The sequence below is a fragment of the Hemicordylus capensis genome, chromosome 3 (genome assembly GCF_027244095.1).
Source record: "Hemicordylus capensis ecotype Gifberg chromosome 3, rHemCap1.1.pri, whole genome shotgun sequence".
In the NCBI taxonomy this organism is placed as follows: Eukaryota; Metazoa; Chordata; class Lepidosauria; order Squamata; family Cordylidae; genus Hemicordylus; species Hemicordylus capensis.
Window position 1 is genome coordinate 83969359 of NC_069659.1, and position 18480 is coordinate 83987838.

Genomic DNA, 18480 nt, shown 5'->3' on the forward strand with positions numbered 1-18480 from the left:
CCTCTTGGTCACTCCTCCATCCCTTTACTCCATCTCCCTCACCCTTCTTGGTCGCGGCTGCAGCATTGTGGTGCCTATGGGCCAAGCTGTAGCCCCCTGTCCCCAGAGACCTCCCTACTCTCACCCGAGCCCCACTCCTGATCTTCACCACAGGAGTAGCAGCAGCAGTGGTTGACCGGGCCCTTTCTTGCTGCTGCCACCACTGCCATGGCCACTCATTCCTTCTTTCTCCTTTTCCCCTTCCCTTTTTTTCTTTCTTTCTCTCTCCCTTCCTGAGTTAACTGATCTTGTTCATCTTGTTTCCTCATCTGATTCGCACAGTGTCAGTCTCCTTCTCCTGAAGGGACTCTTTCCTCCCCCACAACCCCTCTCTTCGCAGACCCGTCCACTATCTTTTTATATATAGACTCCTCTACAATCAAGAACATCTTCCAGCCAGTAACAGTTGCATTCTAACTGACCTTAACCATCACAGGCCTCTCCTCCCTATCTCCATATGGAATCTCCACTGCCCCATCCCCACGGTGCTTCTGCTCGTGAATTCTCATGAGAGCCGTCACACACAGAATTAGCCATGGGTACGCCTTAGAGAATTAGATATATAGATGGTCACTTGCTGTTCATAGTTATTTTGCTGTAAACATTTGAATTGTTTTAACATTTAATTTTCTTCTTTTTAGGATTTCAAGCACACAAAGTCATTTGTCATTTAAAAGAATTCAGCCTCTGTGAGGATTACAAAATGACCATTTGTTGCACAAAACTTCAGAAGGAATTTTTCAACTTTTCTAAATATTTTTGAACTGTTCTGTAAATATTTGAGTGGTAAATGCAGAAAATGAACAACAAAGTCAAAGGAACTACTGTTACAAGTGGAGTACAGAAACCTGTCAAAATTAAGTTTGGCAGTACTGTACTTAGATGAAGTTGTGGTAATATGTGAGCACTAATATTAGGGCATCCTTGCTCTCTAATGCACACCTAAGGATATTAAAGCAAATGACAAGCTCTGTAGATTAGGAGCTTTTTTCTCTTTTATAGTAAGACATTCTAACACTTTGGACCACAAGGGCATTGGTAAACATATTTGCCTAAAGTAGTACTCTTTCAAGTGCCTTTGCTGTTTCAGACAGGTCAATAAACAATGAAATTATGCACAGAAGCTTGAGGTGTGGTGTATACTTCCCCTGTTCATTTTTGAATTCTCTCTACCTAAAAGTCCATGTATATTTTGGTTGATGAAATGCTTTTCAGTTGTAGGGCTTTGGGTTTTTTAAATGTTAAACATTGTTCTAAATTATGTTGTGAGACTTAATAATTGCAGTGTTGATGCTTAAGACAAGTCTGACATATTTAGCCATATTAGCTCCTGAATTGTAGATCAAGATGTATTCTTGGGCCTGGATATAAAAACCTGCTTGATTTGTACCAGCACAGTAGAATGTCCTGCTTTCAACTGCTGATATCTATCTCACATTATAAGTTATTTTTGAATATCCTCTTAATTTCCAAAAAGCAGTTTGCTGTTTTTTTAAGCCCACTTGGACTTGTGGAACTAGTGAGAGTGTCTGACATCCTAAGTTTCTTGATATTACTACTCAGGAGTTATTCCGAAAGGACTACAAAATTTCAAGAGGACATCATCTAGTTAACTTAAGATGTCCGCAGGAACCCAGCCCTTGGTGTTATCTACCATAGGGCAGCTAAGGAGTTTTATACAATTAACAACAGATGATTCTTTCTCTCAACACTCCTTACCTACCTACCAAATGGTAAAATAAAAGTGACAGGTCTTAGGCGTTGAAGGTTTCAATGGATAAAGTTATAGTTTTGTTCAAAAGGGAGTTTGCTTGAGATATGCATTTGTTCCAAAGTGTGAAGGTGGTACTGTGAAATATTGTTTAACAATTTTAAAACAAGCTCTGAAAGTTAAAATTAATCTATTCCTGCCTCATCTGGAGGTATCAGTTTTATAAGAACATTACTTGCCATTCCTTCCTAATTCTTGGAAGCCAGGATTCAGAGTATAGAATACTCTGGGGGGAAATGATACAAATACCATCACCACCCTCTAGCAATCAAATCCACCTACAATCTGATTTGAAAACATAGTGCCTCTTTCACACAAGTGAAAGATCTGAGAGAGGAAAATACATTGGACTGGACTGTACAGTAGATATAGCAAAAGCTAAGCCAGTAGTTTAAGCTTTAAGAAGTTAATACATGACTGAAGTAGGGCTTTGCTTTGTAATGTTTGACTAGTTCTTATGTTAGCACTTTTTCTAACTTCTGTGTTACTTGCATATGTGCATGCACAGGTAGAGAAGTAACATGACATTTCAGAAGAGACACAAGTGGTATAGATCTTTTTTTTTATTTTACCCAGGTTAATTAGAAATGAATGTATGGTGGCCAAGTTAATAAATTCACTTCTGTACCTTTTAAGGGGGGGAAACCCCAGTTAGAGGCAAGGTTTCGGTAGCCCAGTTGGCTGCATAGCTGTAGTTATTAACTTTGACTGCATGCCTGGCTGTGACTTTCTGGCAAACTTTTGTTCATCTAGCTTGAAACCCACATTAGTAATACACAATTGGAAGTGTCTTACTAGAGACAGTTTTGTTTGAGAAGAGAGTTTGTTCTTCCTGTATGCAGTATTGAAGCTTGATGCTTTTGTTCTATAGGCAAAATATGTACTGTATATGGAAAAGCAAAGTAGAGATCAGAATCAGATTCATTTATTTACAGTCAACGACCAAATAAGCACTACAGCAAAAAACAATACAATAACATAAGTAAAAAAATTTAAAAACCAGTTTGCAGATACCTTATTTTACATGCCTCCGAACAAAAACAAGCAGTCCTATGGGTGACTTCATGTTATCTTCTAAAAAATAAACAATAAAATGTTCCTCAGACTGATCCAAGTGTTCCTTTTGATGGGGATCGATCTGAATAGAACTGGCGATATCATAAAAAGGGCAGTTAAACAAAATATGTGTTAATGTTTCCACCTCAGCAGCTCCACATGGGCACAAACGTTCCTCCAAGGGGGTCCCTCAAATTCTGCCCTCCAAAACAGCTGAAGGGAGGACATTAAAACGGGCTTGAGAAAAGACCCTCCTCAGCCTGGGTGTAGGCAAGTGTGTAAGGTATACAGCTGGCCTCAGGTAATTTGGGAAGCCAAGATAATTAGATCTGGATGAAATCAGGCTAAGGTCACTCTGCTTTTCTATGTCTCTTACCGTCTGTGTAATGATTTTTTTTGCCTGATCATAATCTAAAGATTGTATATTCCTCCCCCAGTGGAACAGAAATCATCCACCAAAGTTAGTGAGCCTAACCCTTGGGGGCAGCTGTTAAGTTTGAGCCAATATACAGGTGAAACTCGGAAAATTAGAATATTGTGCAAAAGTCCATTAATTTCAGTAATGCAAATTAAAAGGTGAAACTGATATATGAGACAGACGCATTACATGCAAAGCGAGACAAGTCAAGCCTTAATTTGTTATAATTGTGATGATCATGGCGTACAGCTCATGAAAACCCCAAATCCACAATCCCAGAAAATTAGAATATTACATGGAACCAAGAAGACAAGGATTGTAGAATAGAACAATATCGGACCTCTGAAAAGTATAAGCATGCATATGTATTCAGTACTTGGTTTGGGCCCCTTTTGCAGCAATTACTGCCTCAATGCGGCGTGGCATGGATGCTATCAGCCTGTGGCACTGCTGAGGTAATATGGAAGACCAGGATGCTTCATTAGCGGCCTTCAGCTCTTCTGCATTGTTTGGTCTTATGTCTCTCATCCTTCTCTCGGCAATGCCCCATAGATTCTCTATGGGGTCAGGTCAGGCGAGTTTGCTGGCCAATCAAGCACAGTACACTGTATACTTTTCAGAGGTCCGATGTTGTTCTATTCTACAATCCTTGTCTTCTTGGTTCCATGTAATATTCTAATTTTCTGGGATTGTGGATTTGGGGTTTTCATGAGCTGTACGCCATGATCATCACAATTATAACAAATTAAGGCTTGACTTATCTCGCTTTGCATGTAATGCGTCTGTCTCATAGATCAGTTTCACCTTTTAATTTGCATTACTGAAATTAATGGACTTTTGCACAATATTCTAATTTTCCGAGTTTCACCTGTAAAACCGCTTGCAGCCAAGCTTGGGCAGTTAATCTAATAACGCCTGCTTCCAAACGCAAATCTGCATTTGGGACACAACTGGAAAGTTGGAAGATGTCTCGTAAGAACCTTGACTGGACAACTTCAAGAGATTTTAAGTTCCCAGCTGAAAAAATCTGGGCACCATGAAGCATCTGAGCCCAAGGTTTCGCCTGATATACCCTTAGCGCTGCTGGGTATGTGTTCTGAGTGCCTTTAGAGTTTAAAATATATATATATTAATAGCTGCAACAGATCTTTGAGCATTTGCAGTCACAAACTCACAATGTGGTCTCCAGGAATTCCTCAGATGGAATATGAGGCCCAGATACTTCTATGTTCTGACTTGCTGAAGGCTCCTACCATTAATTGACCATTTATAAGATCTCCTACACTTACTGAAAACCATTATTTTTGTTTTTTAATATTAATGGACAATGCCTCTTCACAGAACTTCGCAAGGGCTCTCAAAGCACGTCTCATTCCTACTGGCTTGATAGATACAATCGCCGCATCATCAGCATATAATAAAATAGAAACGGCTCTCCCAGCTGTTTTTGGTTGATGGAAAGAAGGGTCATCAGGGCAGAAAACTAAAAAAAATTATATAAAAATTAAACAAAAAAGGGGCCAAAATACAGCCCTGCTTTATCCCCATCTGTGAGGGGACTGGATTTGAAAGATGTCATTGAATGTCACATTTGACTCTTAAAAAGGTGTTTTCATATGAGCAAATCAAGAATAGCAAACGGGTCTAATGAAGTTTTAGCGAATTTACACCATAGACGGGTTCTGGGGATTGAATCAAATGCAGCCTTAAAATCTATAAAGCCTACATATAGGGGCACATTTCTACTAAGTTGTTTATCTTCTCAAGTTAAACCAATAATATCACTAGAAGCCAAGATTACTAAACAAAGACTGATGTATTTTGGTCATGTCATGCGAGCCGATTCACTCAAAAAGACAATTATTTTGAGAATGATCAGCGGGAGAAGGGGACGGCCTTGTACTCAGTGGCTGGATATTATTAAAAATGACACTGGAATGACCATGGCGGAATTAAAGGAAGCTGTACGAGATAGGACGGCATGGAGTGCATTGATCCATAGAGTGACCACGAGTCGGACCCGACTGAACGGATAGAGAGAGTTTACTAGATGTGAGAAGGTCAAAATCTGATCCAGCATGGACTGGCCTGATCGAAAGCCAGCCTGTTCACCCCTTATAATAGCATTTTGCTCTGCCCATTCTGAGTAATGCCTCGCATACAGTTTGCTGATGACAAACAAGAGGCTGATTGGCCAATAATTGGCTAGGTCTGACCGTAATCCATTTTTATATATTGAGACAATTTTGGCCATATACCAATCCTCCAGAATACAACCCACATGGTCTACGTAGGTAAAAAGTCTGGCCAGAACCAGGGCCCACCAGTCAGACTCTGCCTTCAATAATTCCCTGGAAATCGGGTCTATGCCAGGAGCCATACTAGGTCGTAACTGAGAAATTAAATTATGAATATACCAGAGGCCATGAAGGAAGGCCATCTAAATAATGTAAGCGAGGGGAAGGGTCTGACTCAGGATCTGTGTATAATAATTTAAAATGGGCCACCCAGCAGTCCACAGTGATACAATTATCCGAAATAGGGGAGCATTCTTTCATGCCAGATGTTACTAATTTCCAAAACAATCTAGAGTCCTTTTTAGCTGCGGCAAGAAAGTGTTCCCATGCTCCCCAATCATCTCCCGTTTCTTCACTTTAATGAGCTTTTCATATTCTTTTTTAAGCTCTATTGGTTCTTGAGCTTTGGAACCTTTTTTAAAAAAATAAATAAATCGGTATATAAATAGTTGTAGTTGTTGTGGAGCCAATTCATCATCTAAATTGAGTCTATACTGATTAAGTTTTGTGACCAGCAGCTTCTTAGCTGTAATAGAATCATGGTCAAACCAACCTCGGGGTCTATGTCTCCTGGACACCCTTTCACCTAATTGTGGCCTCAGAAGGGGTTGGAATACTTGAATAAGGTTCCCAAATTTAATGTATCTGGCAAATCTCCTTGCTTTAAAAAAATAGCACGAAGAGAGGAAACTTCCTCTGATCCCAGGAGTGTTCTAATTTGGTTTGCCAGGCATGGTGACCATTTAACTGTCTTATAGATCCTGAGAGAAGGATCGAGCCTCCTTAAGGGGGCTCTTTGTACTCAATGACTCCAACAAAAGTGAGAGTGGGAGATGATCGCTCTCTATACGGCCTTCTAAAGTAAAGATATTAAGTTAGCAGTACAGAAAAGTCATCATCTGAAGATCAGCACTCATGTTGGCATAACACAATCACCCAGTTTAACTCAAGGGGGGGAGCGATAGCTCCTTATGATCACTATTTACATAGTTTCTCAGTGTAAAAGTTAACCAGTTTTTCTCTAGTATTAACAGTGAATCATGGATATATCCCAACTACTTCAGGGTTGTTGTTTTTTAATGCACCACTACCAAGAGTTGAAGCAGTGTAACTATGGCAACATATAGGATGTCACCAGCAGAATGTATCCACACAAAAGTCACCTCCTCCCCAAACAGCCCCATATGTTTCCTGAAATGTTCTTACCAAGGGTTGAGGGATCCCCTGCAATGCCAGGGGCTACAGAAAGCCTAGAAACTGGAGAAAAACTCCACTAGTCAAGCCGCCTGCTGAGTCCTGCTCTGTATGTGAGCCAAGGGCTACAATCTTGTCTGCCAAGCTTATACATTTACTTGGATGCAAGTCCTACTGACTTCAATAGAACAAATGCATAACAAGTTACCAGTCAGGAGTAACTTACTGAAATGCATTGAAAGTGAGCCTCAGAAAGTGTGTATAGTATTTCAACCTCTGAACAATTCTATTTTAACAAACAGTTTATATTCAGTAGTCCAACAATACATTTCTCATATATAACAGTCTTATATACAGGTTCCTGACTCTAAATGCCTTAAGGAAATGAGCATTGTATTACGTTTGTATACTTTATTGAATTCTTAATATTTTTAGTTAGCTAATTTTGTAAAAGCATATCAGAAATGTGGAAGAAATTCTTTGAGATTATGTTGTATTGAAACATGTTTTACTCTTCATTACATTTTCTCCTACAGAGGCTGTCTTTAACAAATGAATAATGGTCTCATTCATATATATATTGCGGCTCCTGCTTGAACAGCAGGTGGAGTCCATGGCCAGGGGTGCCTTTGCCCAGCTTCAGCTGGTTTGCAAGTTATGGCCTTTTCTCGATCTTTAGGCTTTGGCAACAGGAACTCGTGCCTTTGTTACCTCTCGCTTGGATCACTGTAACACACTCTACCTAGGGTTGCCTTTGAAAACAATTAATAAGCTTCAACTAGTCCAGAATGCAGCTGCCCGCCTCCTCATGGGCAGCCATAGATTTGATAGTGTTAAACCTCTTTTATGGTTGCTGCACTGGTTGCCTGTTCGCTTCCGGGTCCAATTTAAAGTGCTGGTTCTCATCTACAAAACTCTTATGGGCTTGGCACCTGTATATCTCCAGGATCGCCTCTCTTAGCCAGTTGTATCCTGTCCTATGAGGTCTTCTCCTCTTTAGTGTCCCAGGCCCTGATGTAGTACATGATGCCTGGGCCCATAGGAGGGCCTTCTCTGTGGCCACCCCTTTTCTTTGGAACACCCTTTCCCTCAGATTTGTTCAGCCCCCTCCTTAGTGGCTTTCAAGGCCCTTCTCAAGACCTCCCTTTTTTGCCAGGCTTTTGCCCTTCAATTTTTTATTTTTATAATTGCTATTGTTAACTGCCTAGAGTCTTTGGAGGAGGCAGTATACAAGAAATTTTTTATAAATAAAATAAATATATGTTTAGAATTTAAATTCACACATTTGAGCACTGAACTGTTTATTTAAGGTACAACTGCTGGCTATTCAACAACTCCAACTTGACACTGGTGCTTGGAGTACACATCCATCTCATCATTTCTGTTCCGCTTCAAACTTGGGTTCTAGTGGAGGGGAAAAGATATTTTGAAAGCAGATAAGTAACATCCAGTTGATAGAAGCTGCATTCAGATCCAACACCATACCATAATTTGACATTATGTGCAAAAGCAGTCAAACCTTGAGCCTGTGCTCTTCCTCCTCTTCTCACATGCTGCAGTTTCTAAGCTTGCTTTCTAGCTCCCATTGTACCTGAATGTGGAAAATTCTAGTTTGCTCAAAGTATAGTGTGCTCTTCAGCCAGGATTAAACAAGTTTAGGGATCCTAATTTAAGGGCAAACTACAGTTTGAGCAAATCATAGTTGGCCACATTGACAAAAAAGCAAACTATGGTTTGCTAAGCATTGGGAAGTTTAAAAATCATGAGCTACGATGAGAAGTAGTAGTACATGATTTAAAGGCTTTGCTCATGCATGAAACCACGATTGTGCATCATGTCTAAATACAACCAGGGATACAGCCCTATGCAAGCTAATTTAGAAATTAAGTTCTACTAAGGTCAGTAGGATTTGCTTCCAAATACATTTGCATAGGATTAGAGCCATCATTTTATTATACAATTACGTTTACATTTTCAAAAGGACCAGAGTTATCAAGCACTGTTGCTACATAACTCCATTCATTTCAATGCAGCTTGCTGAGCAGATGCACAAACAGCATTGAAATATCAACTATACAGAAGCAATGACCACTGAGTTGCCTCCAAAGCAAGTTACAGTTGCATTTAAAAATTAGGAAATTGCATGAAATACTTTGCTGCAAAGATCTGTAGGGAGCAACACAAAAATGTTACCAGAAAATCTTTTTATCACAATCTGAGCTAAACCTTTGGGGAGACAAGTAACACACATGGTGTATTATCCTCTTACATAGATCTGAAACTTGAATAATGCAAAGAACAAATATGTACAGCTGTTACTGGAAACAATCTTACAGAAATTAGCTTATGTTATGGGCATTATTTGTGAAACTTGATACTTTTCTTTCACAAAGATGTATATAAAAAATCTTAAATTTAAGAAGAGAACTTAAATTGCCAAATATAACCAATACTTGACCAACCAAATCATAAAATATTTACACATTCATATGCTTGTTAAACTTACAATGCTGAAAACAAATACAAATAAGGTCTTCATAACATTTTGCTATATAAGTTTGGAACTTAACTACTGGTATACTACTGGTACTTTTAGCTGCTAGTACTTAATAAGTACTAGCAGCTAGAAGTACCAGTAGTTTGCTGCAGGATGTCTTGCAGAAAATCCTGAATATCTCACATTAACTAAGTCCCACTGAAATGTATCTCAGATTTGATTTGTGAAAACACCTGTGGATACTGATAGCAAACAATAAGTAGAGATCTGGACAATGTTATCTAATATATTTATATAGTTTATTTATAGACAACTGAATGAGTGTACAAATGTAAAAGCTTACCCTCAAATTTGAAGTCTGGGAATTTGGTCAGGTCTCCACCACCATATAACCGTTGCAGTTTGGCAGTCTCTTCACTCATGTCTTTCTCATACTCCGGGCCAGCATCAACAGGCCCACCAGTTTTCCTAAAAATGCAAGATTTTATTTCAAGCAATTCTGGCCTACAATCCAGATGTTTATTGCACTAAATCACAAGATTGTCCAATGGTATTGTACAAAGAAAGTAACATCCGTTCCAAACTAGTTCTTGCACTAGCAGATGTTGACACATTGCACACAACCTTGCCTGCAGACTTGAGCACATGCTCTTTTTGCTATTCTAAGAATGGGGCAAGTTTTAAATCAATCCCTTCCTTAAAAACAGTAAATGAATACAAGTTAAGGAACTTATAGCATGCACAGAGAGTGATTGCAGAGCAGGAGATCAGTTTCCAGTTATATAAAACTTGCAACTGTTATCACTTACATCAAAGTATTCTTAACTTGTTAATACAAAATGACAAAGAAATTATTAAGCCATGGATTAGAACCCGTGAGGTCTAGTGGCTAGTGTTATCAGGGAAACCCAGAGTTAGGGGAAAGTCCATTCAAGTCATGAAAAGAGGAAGAACCATGTACACTGTCCTAATATCTCTGGAGGAAAAGTGGAATGAACATGTAAACAAAGTAAATGTCAGCTTCACTTACACAGTTTTATAAGACACTCTGGAAAGTTAGAAGTACTACTATTACCTATGTAAACCTGCCAGATCTGTCAACCCATCTAATTATTAACTCCAGTTTACAGACAAAAATATACCTCATGTGTGCCTCAACTGTGATCACTGAAGCTTAAAGGCCAACTATTTCCTTTTGCGGAAGAGCCTTTTCAGATTATCACAGCTGCAGTGGACCTAGGCTCCCCCCAGTGGAGGTGTGGGGGAAGAGTTTTATTCAGACATTCGGGGTGGGGAGGGGAGGCATTTACATGTGTTTAAAGCAGCAACTTGATCCCGCCCCCTGCCCCCCTCACACATACATTTGTACCCTGGGAGAAATCTTCGACTGCTGCAAGGCTAAAGAAAAATTGAAGTTTGACCAAAAAAACCCATTGCTTTGCCAATCATTTGTGGATAATTGCAGCAACCAATGAATGAGTAGTACAGCCTAGTTCAGACCATCCAATAAATCATGGCTTGTTGGCTCAAGAATGCAAGCTGAACAAGTGCTGAGCCTGTGCACCCTCCTCAGCTTGGATGCCCACTGTGACAGAAGAATTCTGACTTGTTATACCAGAACTCCACATCTCATCCAAACCTAGGATCAGCAGTTTAAATAGGGCTTACAAACTAAGATATGAAACCGATCAAATCCTAGCTTCATATACTGGTTTGTAAACCAGTTAAACTACACTTCCAGATGGGGTTCAGATGGCATATGGAGCTGTGATTTAAGAAGCAAGGATTCTTGTTTCATAGCTCTGCATCTGAGCCAAGGAGTGAGAACTGGGTGCTTATTCAGCTCACATTTCTTATCCACAGGTTTTTGACTGTCTAAATCAAGCTTTACTGTGGCTGAATACAGAAACCACTTTCACTACTTCATGTCACAGCAGACAGCAGCAACTGTGCTGATTACTCAAAATTGTACTGTCCTTACTTTTATGCATTTAAATCAAATAAACTTGCACTGATTCTTTTGCCCTTGAAGGTTAACTTCTAAAGCAAGGATCTCAAACTTCAACCGTCCCGCAAATGTTGTCCTACAACATCCCTAGCTAATGGACATTGTGACTGGAGATGATGGGAGTTACAGTCCAACAATAGCTAGAGGGTCAAGATATGAGACCCTGCCTTAAGAGAAAAAAAGAAAATCTTAATTGCCACTTAGGATATACGTCATATAACAGCTGCAATTCCTTTAATCCTGAATACTCCTATTAAAGTCAACTGGTCTGGCAGGTTGTCAATTTAATATTGCAGCTAAGTTTACTCTAAAGTTACCATATGCTGCATAATTCCATTACTTAGAATTTATCAATACTGGACAACAGGGAGATTCAACTGCATGTACATACATTCCATGGTATGCTCATATACAACAGAGAAAAACTAGGAACTAGCTTCCAACAAAAAAAGTGAAGTTATGAAAAAATATCAAATGGCCAGTGAAATAGCAAAACTGGCTCTTTGAAATTCTGCATCACTTAATTCACTTACTGGCTCTTAGTGTTATATTCTCTGATCTTGTCCAAGAAGAGTTTCTGTACAGGATCAAGTTCCTTTGCTTTATTAAACACAATGGCAGAGAAGCCAATGTTTCTGTGCAGGTGGATGGAGACAGCTGAACGGAAAATAGAAGAAAATCTGAAGAGCTGTTGGAGAATCATGATGACTTGCCAGAAAATTCAGCTAGAAAGATAAGTCACCAGTTACTTAAAAATCATCTCTTACATCTCAGTTACTTAAAAACCATTGGATTATAAAACCATATCTTGTTTCAAGAAGCATTTCCCCCATGAGCTTCCCAATAGTTTGAGCTCAGCTTGAGGGGATCTACGTCAAATTTAAGTTCATTTGGAGGTTAGATTGGTCTGCACAAGAAGCAAAGCCTTGTCAGTTGCTGTGTAATGTTCCTCTGCAGGTAATTTGTTTGGCTCCATTCCTTCCTGGTGTCCAGAATTGAACATACCCTTTTAGTGAGCTTCTGGATATTATTCTCATGTTTTGGGTATCTGTTTTATTGTGGGGGGTTGGGGAGATTGGGTACATATGCATTTTGGTTTTAGCTAGATGTTTAGTATTTTTTAAACAAACTGTTTTGAAACCATCTGGAGAAAAGTGTCATATAGATTCAGTAAACAAATAATGTGTCATGTAGACACAATTACTAGATACTCTCACAATTTCTAGGTACTATAGCAGATAATCTAGCAAAAGTTAAGAGATTGCTTCCCTGTTGTCCACTAATTTCAACAAAACGTTTACACTATGGCATCTTATTTTCAGTGGCTTAAAATGTTAATCTCATTTCTAAGGCAGTGCATTGATAGAACTGTGTAATTATCTTGACTGTTCTGGAACTCAGTCATATGATAAACATTACAACATAACACCCCCTCCCCTCCATAAAATAAAAACTGTTACTGGACTGCTTTGTTAAAAAAAAACATTTTCTAGAAATGACTTGTTAGAAAAGTGTCCTTAAGTAAATAAGAGTACCGACTTATTAAGCATCGACTTTGCTTATTTGCTAGGTACTATGGTTCTTGTCAGGGACTGGATTGTATGTGGACCATTGCAAGTAGGAAGCTCAGTCAGGAGGAGAACATCCAGCAAACAACTCAAGGCTAAACCACACAGTGGCATTGAATCAAGGCTCTTCCCATGGTTAGCTGTTCCCACTCAGCTCTATTTCCTTCTTAAAGGCACCCTAGAAACCAAGCAACATTTCAAACGTTTTCTTGATCCCTAATCTTCCCATGTCCACTCTTTGAACATGAACAAAAACCTCTAGGTAGGAGGCTTAGCTTTGACTTGTCAGCCTCAGCTCACTGCCTTTTACACTTTAGGTGAACAGCAATCTCACACACACACACACACACCCCACAGATAATTCTCCCTTTGCCGCCCTATCTCATAAGTAAGAGCTGGCACTGATAATGGTCCACTTATTTACTGCCCCTACCTCACTCATTAGTCAGACACTGCTCATCTCGCCTTCTCAGGCATACCACCACTGCTTGCATGCCAGTGTGCAAACAGCAACAGAAGGTGAGGCCACAACAGGAAAAATGGACATCTAGGCTGATGAGGTAAAGGGGGGGGGGGAGTGCAAATGCAGTCAGCAGCAGAGTGACATTTGCAGTGGGGTGCCCTCACTCGCCACTCTGTTGAATACTTGCCACCTGAGTCCTTCACCACATGGGCGCTGTAATAAAGCCACCATGGACTTAGTGAAGTTACATTTGCAGAAGCTCATAATGTTTGCTCTCCCCATTAAGACTGGAACCAGAATTGCTACAAAGTGAAATTCGGAGTGAGTGCTCAAGCAGAAACATAAAAATAAATAAATAAATCCTAAGACATTTTCTCCACATGGTTGATTCCATAGACATAAACTACCTCGAAGGCTGAGACACTGGAGACTGGAAGAGGCTTGTCCTGTTCAGTTTATAACAGGAGAGCTTGCCAAATAATATGGACGAAAGAAAGGAGTAAACCGTCAATAACTTAGGAGAAGAAGATACAGGATTAGGCCCCGTAAGCGAAATAAAAGCAAACAACGTCCAGTATTTTAAGTACTGCCCGATTTTTCACGCTCCTCACCAGTCCAGTTCCAACAAGCAACAGCCCCGGTCACCTTGCTCGAGCTACCAGTCATAGAGGCGACCTAGCCCCGCCTCCAGCGTGCGCAAAGGATGTTGGGAGCTTTCTCCCCTTTCAAGCGCTTTCTCCCTTTCACTCCTACCATTAGGCTTACCGTAAGTAATTCAGAATTCCCGCACACTAGTCCTTTTCAACATCAACACAAAAAGAAAACTAGCCAAACCCTGGAAGCAGCGACTTATCCTTTCCCCAAATCCCCACCGGAAACAGCAAACTTCACTTCCGGCTTAAAGTAGGCGGGTGGAACTAGTAGAAGTACGCTGCGTTTCACTGACGCGTTTTCTCACTGGATAGGAAATGGGGTGGGCTGCCGCCCTGCGAGGAATGCTGGGTATTGTAGTTTTCGTGCTGACGCGGGGGGGATTGTGTGTGCGCTTTTTCCCCGCCAGGGCCCCGCGCACAGGCCTTGCCGCCGGAGTCTGAGCGCGCTCCGGCCTTTCTTTCGCGGTGACCGTCAGTGGCGCCTTAAAGTCCTCGTGGTGGTTTATTCAGCCGCCACGGCCGGAAAAATAAGGGGAAAGCGGCGGCCGCTGCTCGACTTGCGGCGGGGGCCGGTTTGTTTTTGTGACGGAGGCTGAGGCGGCCGCGCCGACGACGGTGAGTCCTGAGGCGGGAGCCTCCGGCGCGCGCGGCTCCAAAGGGAAGAGAGCGGGAAGGGCGAGGGAAGCGCCTCGCGCTGTATCCGGGGGGGAGGGGGTCTCGTGGCCTCCTTGCTGCTTGTGTTTTGTTTCCGTTTCTGCCCCGCGCGGCGCGAGTCTCATTTCCGTTCCGAGTTCAAACAACAAGGAGGCGCCGCCGCGGGCGGGAGAGGAAGGCCTGGGCTGAGGCAGCATGGCTCCACTCGCAACCTTGGGGCCTCCTCGTGTGACGGGGAGGGGGGGGGGAGTCCCGCGCCCTCCCCGCTCCTCTCTGCTGCTGCAGCCGCCGCCGCCGCCCCCTCCCCCCCCCCACTCTCGGCCCGCCATAAAGACACCCATCCATACCCTAAGAAGAAACCCAGGCACGGGCCACGCACACCTGTGCAGCCAGCCTTCTCTTCAAGCGGGGCGTGGGTGGCGGAGAGCTGCCGACAGCGCCATGCCCAGGGAAAAGTTGGCCGGCCACATTATAGGCAGCTCCTGCGGATTCCAGAACTCCTTCCTTCCCCACTTCCCCGACTCTGTCGTACCACTTAGATCGCGTTCTCTGGCCACTTTCTCGATTATTTAAACCTCTCAGCAGCTTTCCGTTTCGTCTAAAGTGCCGCGGGACCTTTCAGTTATTCATCTACTGAGTTATTCATCTTACTTTACATGTTGTCAAGATCACAAAGGTTATTTTGGAGGGACAGACCTCACCATCTTTAATGGGTTCTCTCCGTATGTGTTGTGCACCGCAAGAAGTAAGCCCTATTGAGTTTGTGTCCCACTGGGGCACTTGTTCCCTGCGAGGTATGTGTAGGATAGTAGCTTAAAGCTGTTATTGCCAGTATGTGTTTGATGGCAACAGTTATTTTGCAAGTGGCTTACCACTTACATCTATTAGTAGAAGCCATGTTAGATATTTGATTTCTCCCTAGCTTCTTCTCATTTTACAAGTGAAGCATGCAATATTGGCCTTGCTATGGCTTAGACAGAACATGAGTGTTATATTTTCTGATTTCAGTGGTGGCTTTTGTGTTGTTAGCATAGCAAGCATGCAACATTCTTCTCTCTCTTCTGTGTATACTGGTGTGGTTCTGAGTACACACAGTTGGAAGTAGGGTTTGTTCACTGGAATTTACCATGAGGTATGTTCTCAGATTGGGATGTCCACTCCTGCTTTAAAGGGCAGGAACTCAATTTGTCAGCAGTAATGTGTTGTCTAATGTGGAACCAGGGCTATATGATAGCCATAGAACAAGCCTGGAAACAAAAAATTGCTGCTGTTTCTATTGGACAATGCCAATTACAGCAATGTGCATCCTTAGCCATGCATTACAAATTTGAATTATGAATGTGTATTCTTGAGTACAGGATTATCTTATCCCAAGGTCTGAGACTTCTTAACACTTGAATTCTTGATCAAACTACATTAATTACCGAAGTTTGGGAGTAGTTTGTAAATAAATCTTACAGAGCCCTTTCCTAAAGGCCTTGGCTCTTGAAAGTGGACTTTTCCCACTTCCATATAGACAGACTCCATCATAATTGTATAACTTGAGGTGGAAGGTAGGGTAACAGAGTATAGTATAGTATTTTACTTACTTACTTATTTACTTATTTGATTTCTATACCACCCTTCAAAAAGCGGCAATTTACACAGAGAAATAATAAATAAATAAGATGGATCCCAAAGGGCTCACAGTCTAAAAAGAAACATGAAATAGAAACCAGCAACAGTCACTGAAGGTACTATGCTAGGGGTTGATCGGGCCAGTTACTCTCCCTTTCTAAATAAAGATAATCACCACATTAAAAGGTGCCTCTTTCCCCAATAGGGAAAACTATTTAAAAGATAATATGCACTCATCTTTGATATGCACTCATCTTTTTAGCGTTATATAGGAACTGATGAAGCTGACTTTTTGAGTTGTATTTTGAATGCTGAGAGGAAACGAATACAATATAAAGAATGACTGGCACATTTGAGGCTTATGGCAAACTGAGAAGGCAAAAAAGCTTGTGTACTTTAAACAAAAAACTATAAGTAAGCAATACTTGTTTTTATATGCCACAAAACTATTCACTTCATTAAAAATTGCAAAAGTGAAAAAAGCTACTTTACAAGTTTTCTTGTAAAAGAAAACTTGTCTGTGTAATGCAAGCATTACTTACAATCTAATAGAAGACTTTTAGTGAGCATGGTATTTTTCACTGTTTTTTCACTGTGTCTGAGTGAAAAAAAGTCCTGATGAGTAATGTACAACATGACTTGAGGAATCATCTGATGAGTAAAATATTTTGTCTGGCTGATAAACTGAGCCAGCATTTCTTCACCTCTAGTTATGGCTGACAGCCAGACCAACATTGCATGCACCAAAAAACATTTTGCATGCATGACACTGTTCTCCACTTCCCTTTTCAGCCCATGGTAACTTCTGGAAATATAGGCTGCAGAGGGAAGAAGAGTTAGTTGGAAATCACCCTTCTCATGTTGTGTGCAAAATGCTTTTTGCATATGTGACATTAGTCTGGATATTGGCCACTGAAATTCTGAATCTTAACTTCAACCAAATAATTTGTTGCTCAGTAAAGTATATTTAATATGAAGCTATTTCTATTTGTATACAGTGTGTGGAATATTGTTTAATATTTTATTTTGTAGGCTGCCACTTGAAATATTTCAGCCATGACTAAAAGAGAAGCAGAAGAACTAATAGAAATTGAAATAGATGGAACAGAGAAGCAGGAGTGCACTGAAGAAAGGTATACAAATGGAGTCCAGATAAGTTCATGCATGAATTTTTTTTGTAGTTGTTTTTTACATAATCCAAGGATAATGAAGTTTCCTTGTAGATTAAACAATGATAATAAAAATACAATAAATCTCCTTCAGCTGTATTGTTACAATGCTGGCATAATAGGTTCTGGAAGTTTTGATGTCTTGCTTCTCCAAAGTCTGACTTCTTTTTTTAAGGGCATGCCTTTTATGTGCTGTTTGGTTCAGTGTAGGTTGAGGTGACTCCAGAGGAAGTGTTCACACTGTGTCTTGAGTATCAATTTTAATTTCCTTGGCTTGTTGTTCTGTACCTATGTATATAAATATACTTGGGCCTCAATGTCAGATGAGATTATTGATTTTAATAAATTTCCACAATGGGTACAATGCTGAAGTTTGATATCTTGGTAGCTGCTTTCCCTAAAAAAAATCTGGACATAAAGTGTTTCTCATAACAGCAGCCAGCACAGATGGAGCTAGAGCACAGTGGGTTGGACTGTTGGTCTTTGGGGGTTCCAAGCTCTCTTAAAACTATTCAAATAAGTGCTCTATGTTACTGGGGCACGTGGACACTGCTACAGAAATGTTAATGCTAAATAATTCTAATATTTCTATTAAAATACATTGCAAGACTCCTTGTATCCCTTTTGTTTCAGTATTGTTGAGCAAACTTACACCACTGCAGAATTTGTGAGTCAGGCTATTGATATTAATGAACCAGTTGGAAACCTTAAGAAACTGTTGGAACCAAGACTTCAGTGTTCTCTGGAAGCTCATGAAATCTGTCTCCAGGATATACAGGTAAAGCAAAAGCTTTCTACTTAAAAGTGCCTGTATGAGGCACTTTGTTGTATTCTTAGATGTTCTTTGATCTTCCCTATCTACCTTTTTATATCGAGGTTTATTTATGTGTGTAGATCTTTTTATTTATCTATGTATCTCACATCTGATTGGTTGGAAGAGATTTATGTTCCGCAGAAAAACACTAGATTACATGCAACTTGCAGATGTTTTTGTGGAACACCCCAGAGCTGCTGTGGGGTTATTTATTTAGACATTTACACCCTTCAGTGTTACTTCTAGGACAGCTTATAAGTAA

At 40.6% G+C, this 18480-nt stretch overlaps 3 protein-coding genes across 15 annotated transcripts in view; 2 read left to right on the plus strand and 1 right to left on the minus strand.

Annotated features, from left to right (window-relative positions):
- Positions 1-1162, plus strand: part of JAM2 (junctional adhesion molecule 2) — a 75878-nt gene extending 74716 nt beyond the window's left edge. For all 7 annotated transcript variants that reach the window (XM_053308293.1, XM_053308288.1, XM_053308289.1 and 4 more), the window contains one exon: positions 681-1162. In XM_053308293.1, the coding sequence (XP_053164268.1) occupies positions 681-713 (33 nt within the window). In that variant the 3' untranslated portion in view covers positions 714-1162. The remainder of the gene's footprint in view (positions 1-680) is intronic.
- A 1557-nt stretch (positions 1163-2719) lies between these two features.
- ATP5PF (ATP synthase peripheral stalk subunit F6) lies at positions 2720-14236 on the minus strand. 4 transcript variants are annotated; one of them, XM_053308296.1, is made up of 5 exons: positions 14077-14236; positions 11814-12005; positions 9616-9740; positions 8295-8366; positions 2720-8179 (listed from the first exon to the last, which is right to left on the minus strand). In XM_053308296.1, the coding sequence occupies exons 2-4, from the start codon at positions 11981-11983 to the stop codon at positions 8338-8340; spliced, it is 324 nt and encodes a 107-aa protein (XP_053164271.1). In that variant the 5' UTR covers positions 11984-12005; positions 14077-14236; the 3' UTR covers positions 2720-8179; positions 8295-8337. The 4 variants fall into 4 exon arrangements, with proteins under 4 accessions (XP_053164271.1, XP_053164270.1, XP_053164272.1 ...); XM_053308295.1 differs by lacking the exon at positions 8295-8366 and having other exon boundaries at positions 14077-14234; XM_053308297.1 differs by lacking the exons at positions 8295-8366; positions 14077-14236 and adding an exon at positions 13923-14066.
- Positions 14237-14276: 40 nt separating this feature from the next.
- GABPA (GA binding protein transcription factor subunit alpha) overlaps positions 14277-18480 on the plus strand; it is a 28153-nt gene continuing 23949 nt past the window's right edge. Inside the window, exons 1-5 of one of the 4 annotated variants that reach the window (XM_053308280.1) lie at positions 14277-14579; positions 15286-15412; positions 16498-16649; positions 17268-17368; positions 18038-18182. In XM_053308280.1, the coding sequence (XP_053164255.1) occupies positions 17292-17368; positions 18038-18182 (222 nt within the window). In that variant the 5' untranslated portion in view covers positions 14277-14579; positions 15286-15412; positions 16498-16649; positions 17268-17291. The remainder of the gene's footprint in view (positions 14580-15285; positions 15413-16497; positions 16650-17267; positions 17369-18037; positions 18183-18480) is intronic. The other 3 variants (XM_053308279.1, XM_053308281.1, XM_053308278.1) reach the window with 3 other exon arrangements.

Bases quoted from the DNA above. Each gene is read 5' to 3' on its own strand.
- ATP5PF (XM_053308296.1), bottom strand. From the start codon at position 11,983: ATGATTCTCCAACAGCTCTTCAGATTTTCTTCTATTTTCCGTTCAGCT. The intron at 9,741-11,813 runs GTAAGTGAATTA...TTGCATTTTTAG, and splicing joins GAATATAACACTAAGAGCCA to GAAAACTGGTGGGCCTGTTG. The intron at 8,367-9,615 runs GTAAGCTTTTAC...TTCCACATTCAG, and splicing joins CCCAGACTTCAAATTTGAGG to GTACAATGGGAGCTAGAAAG.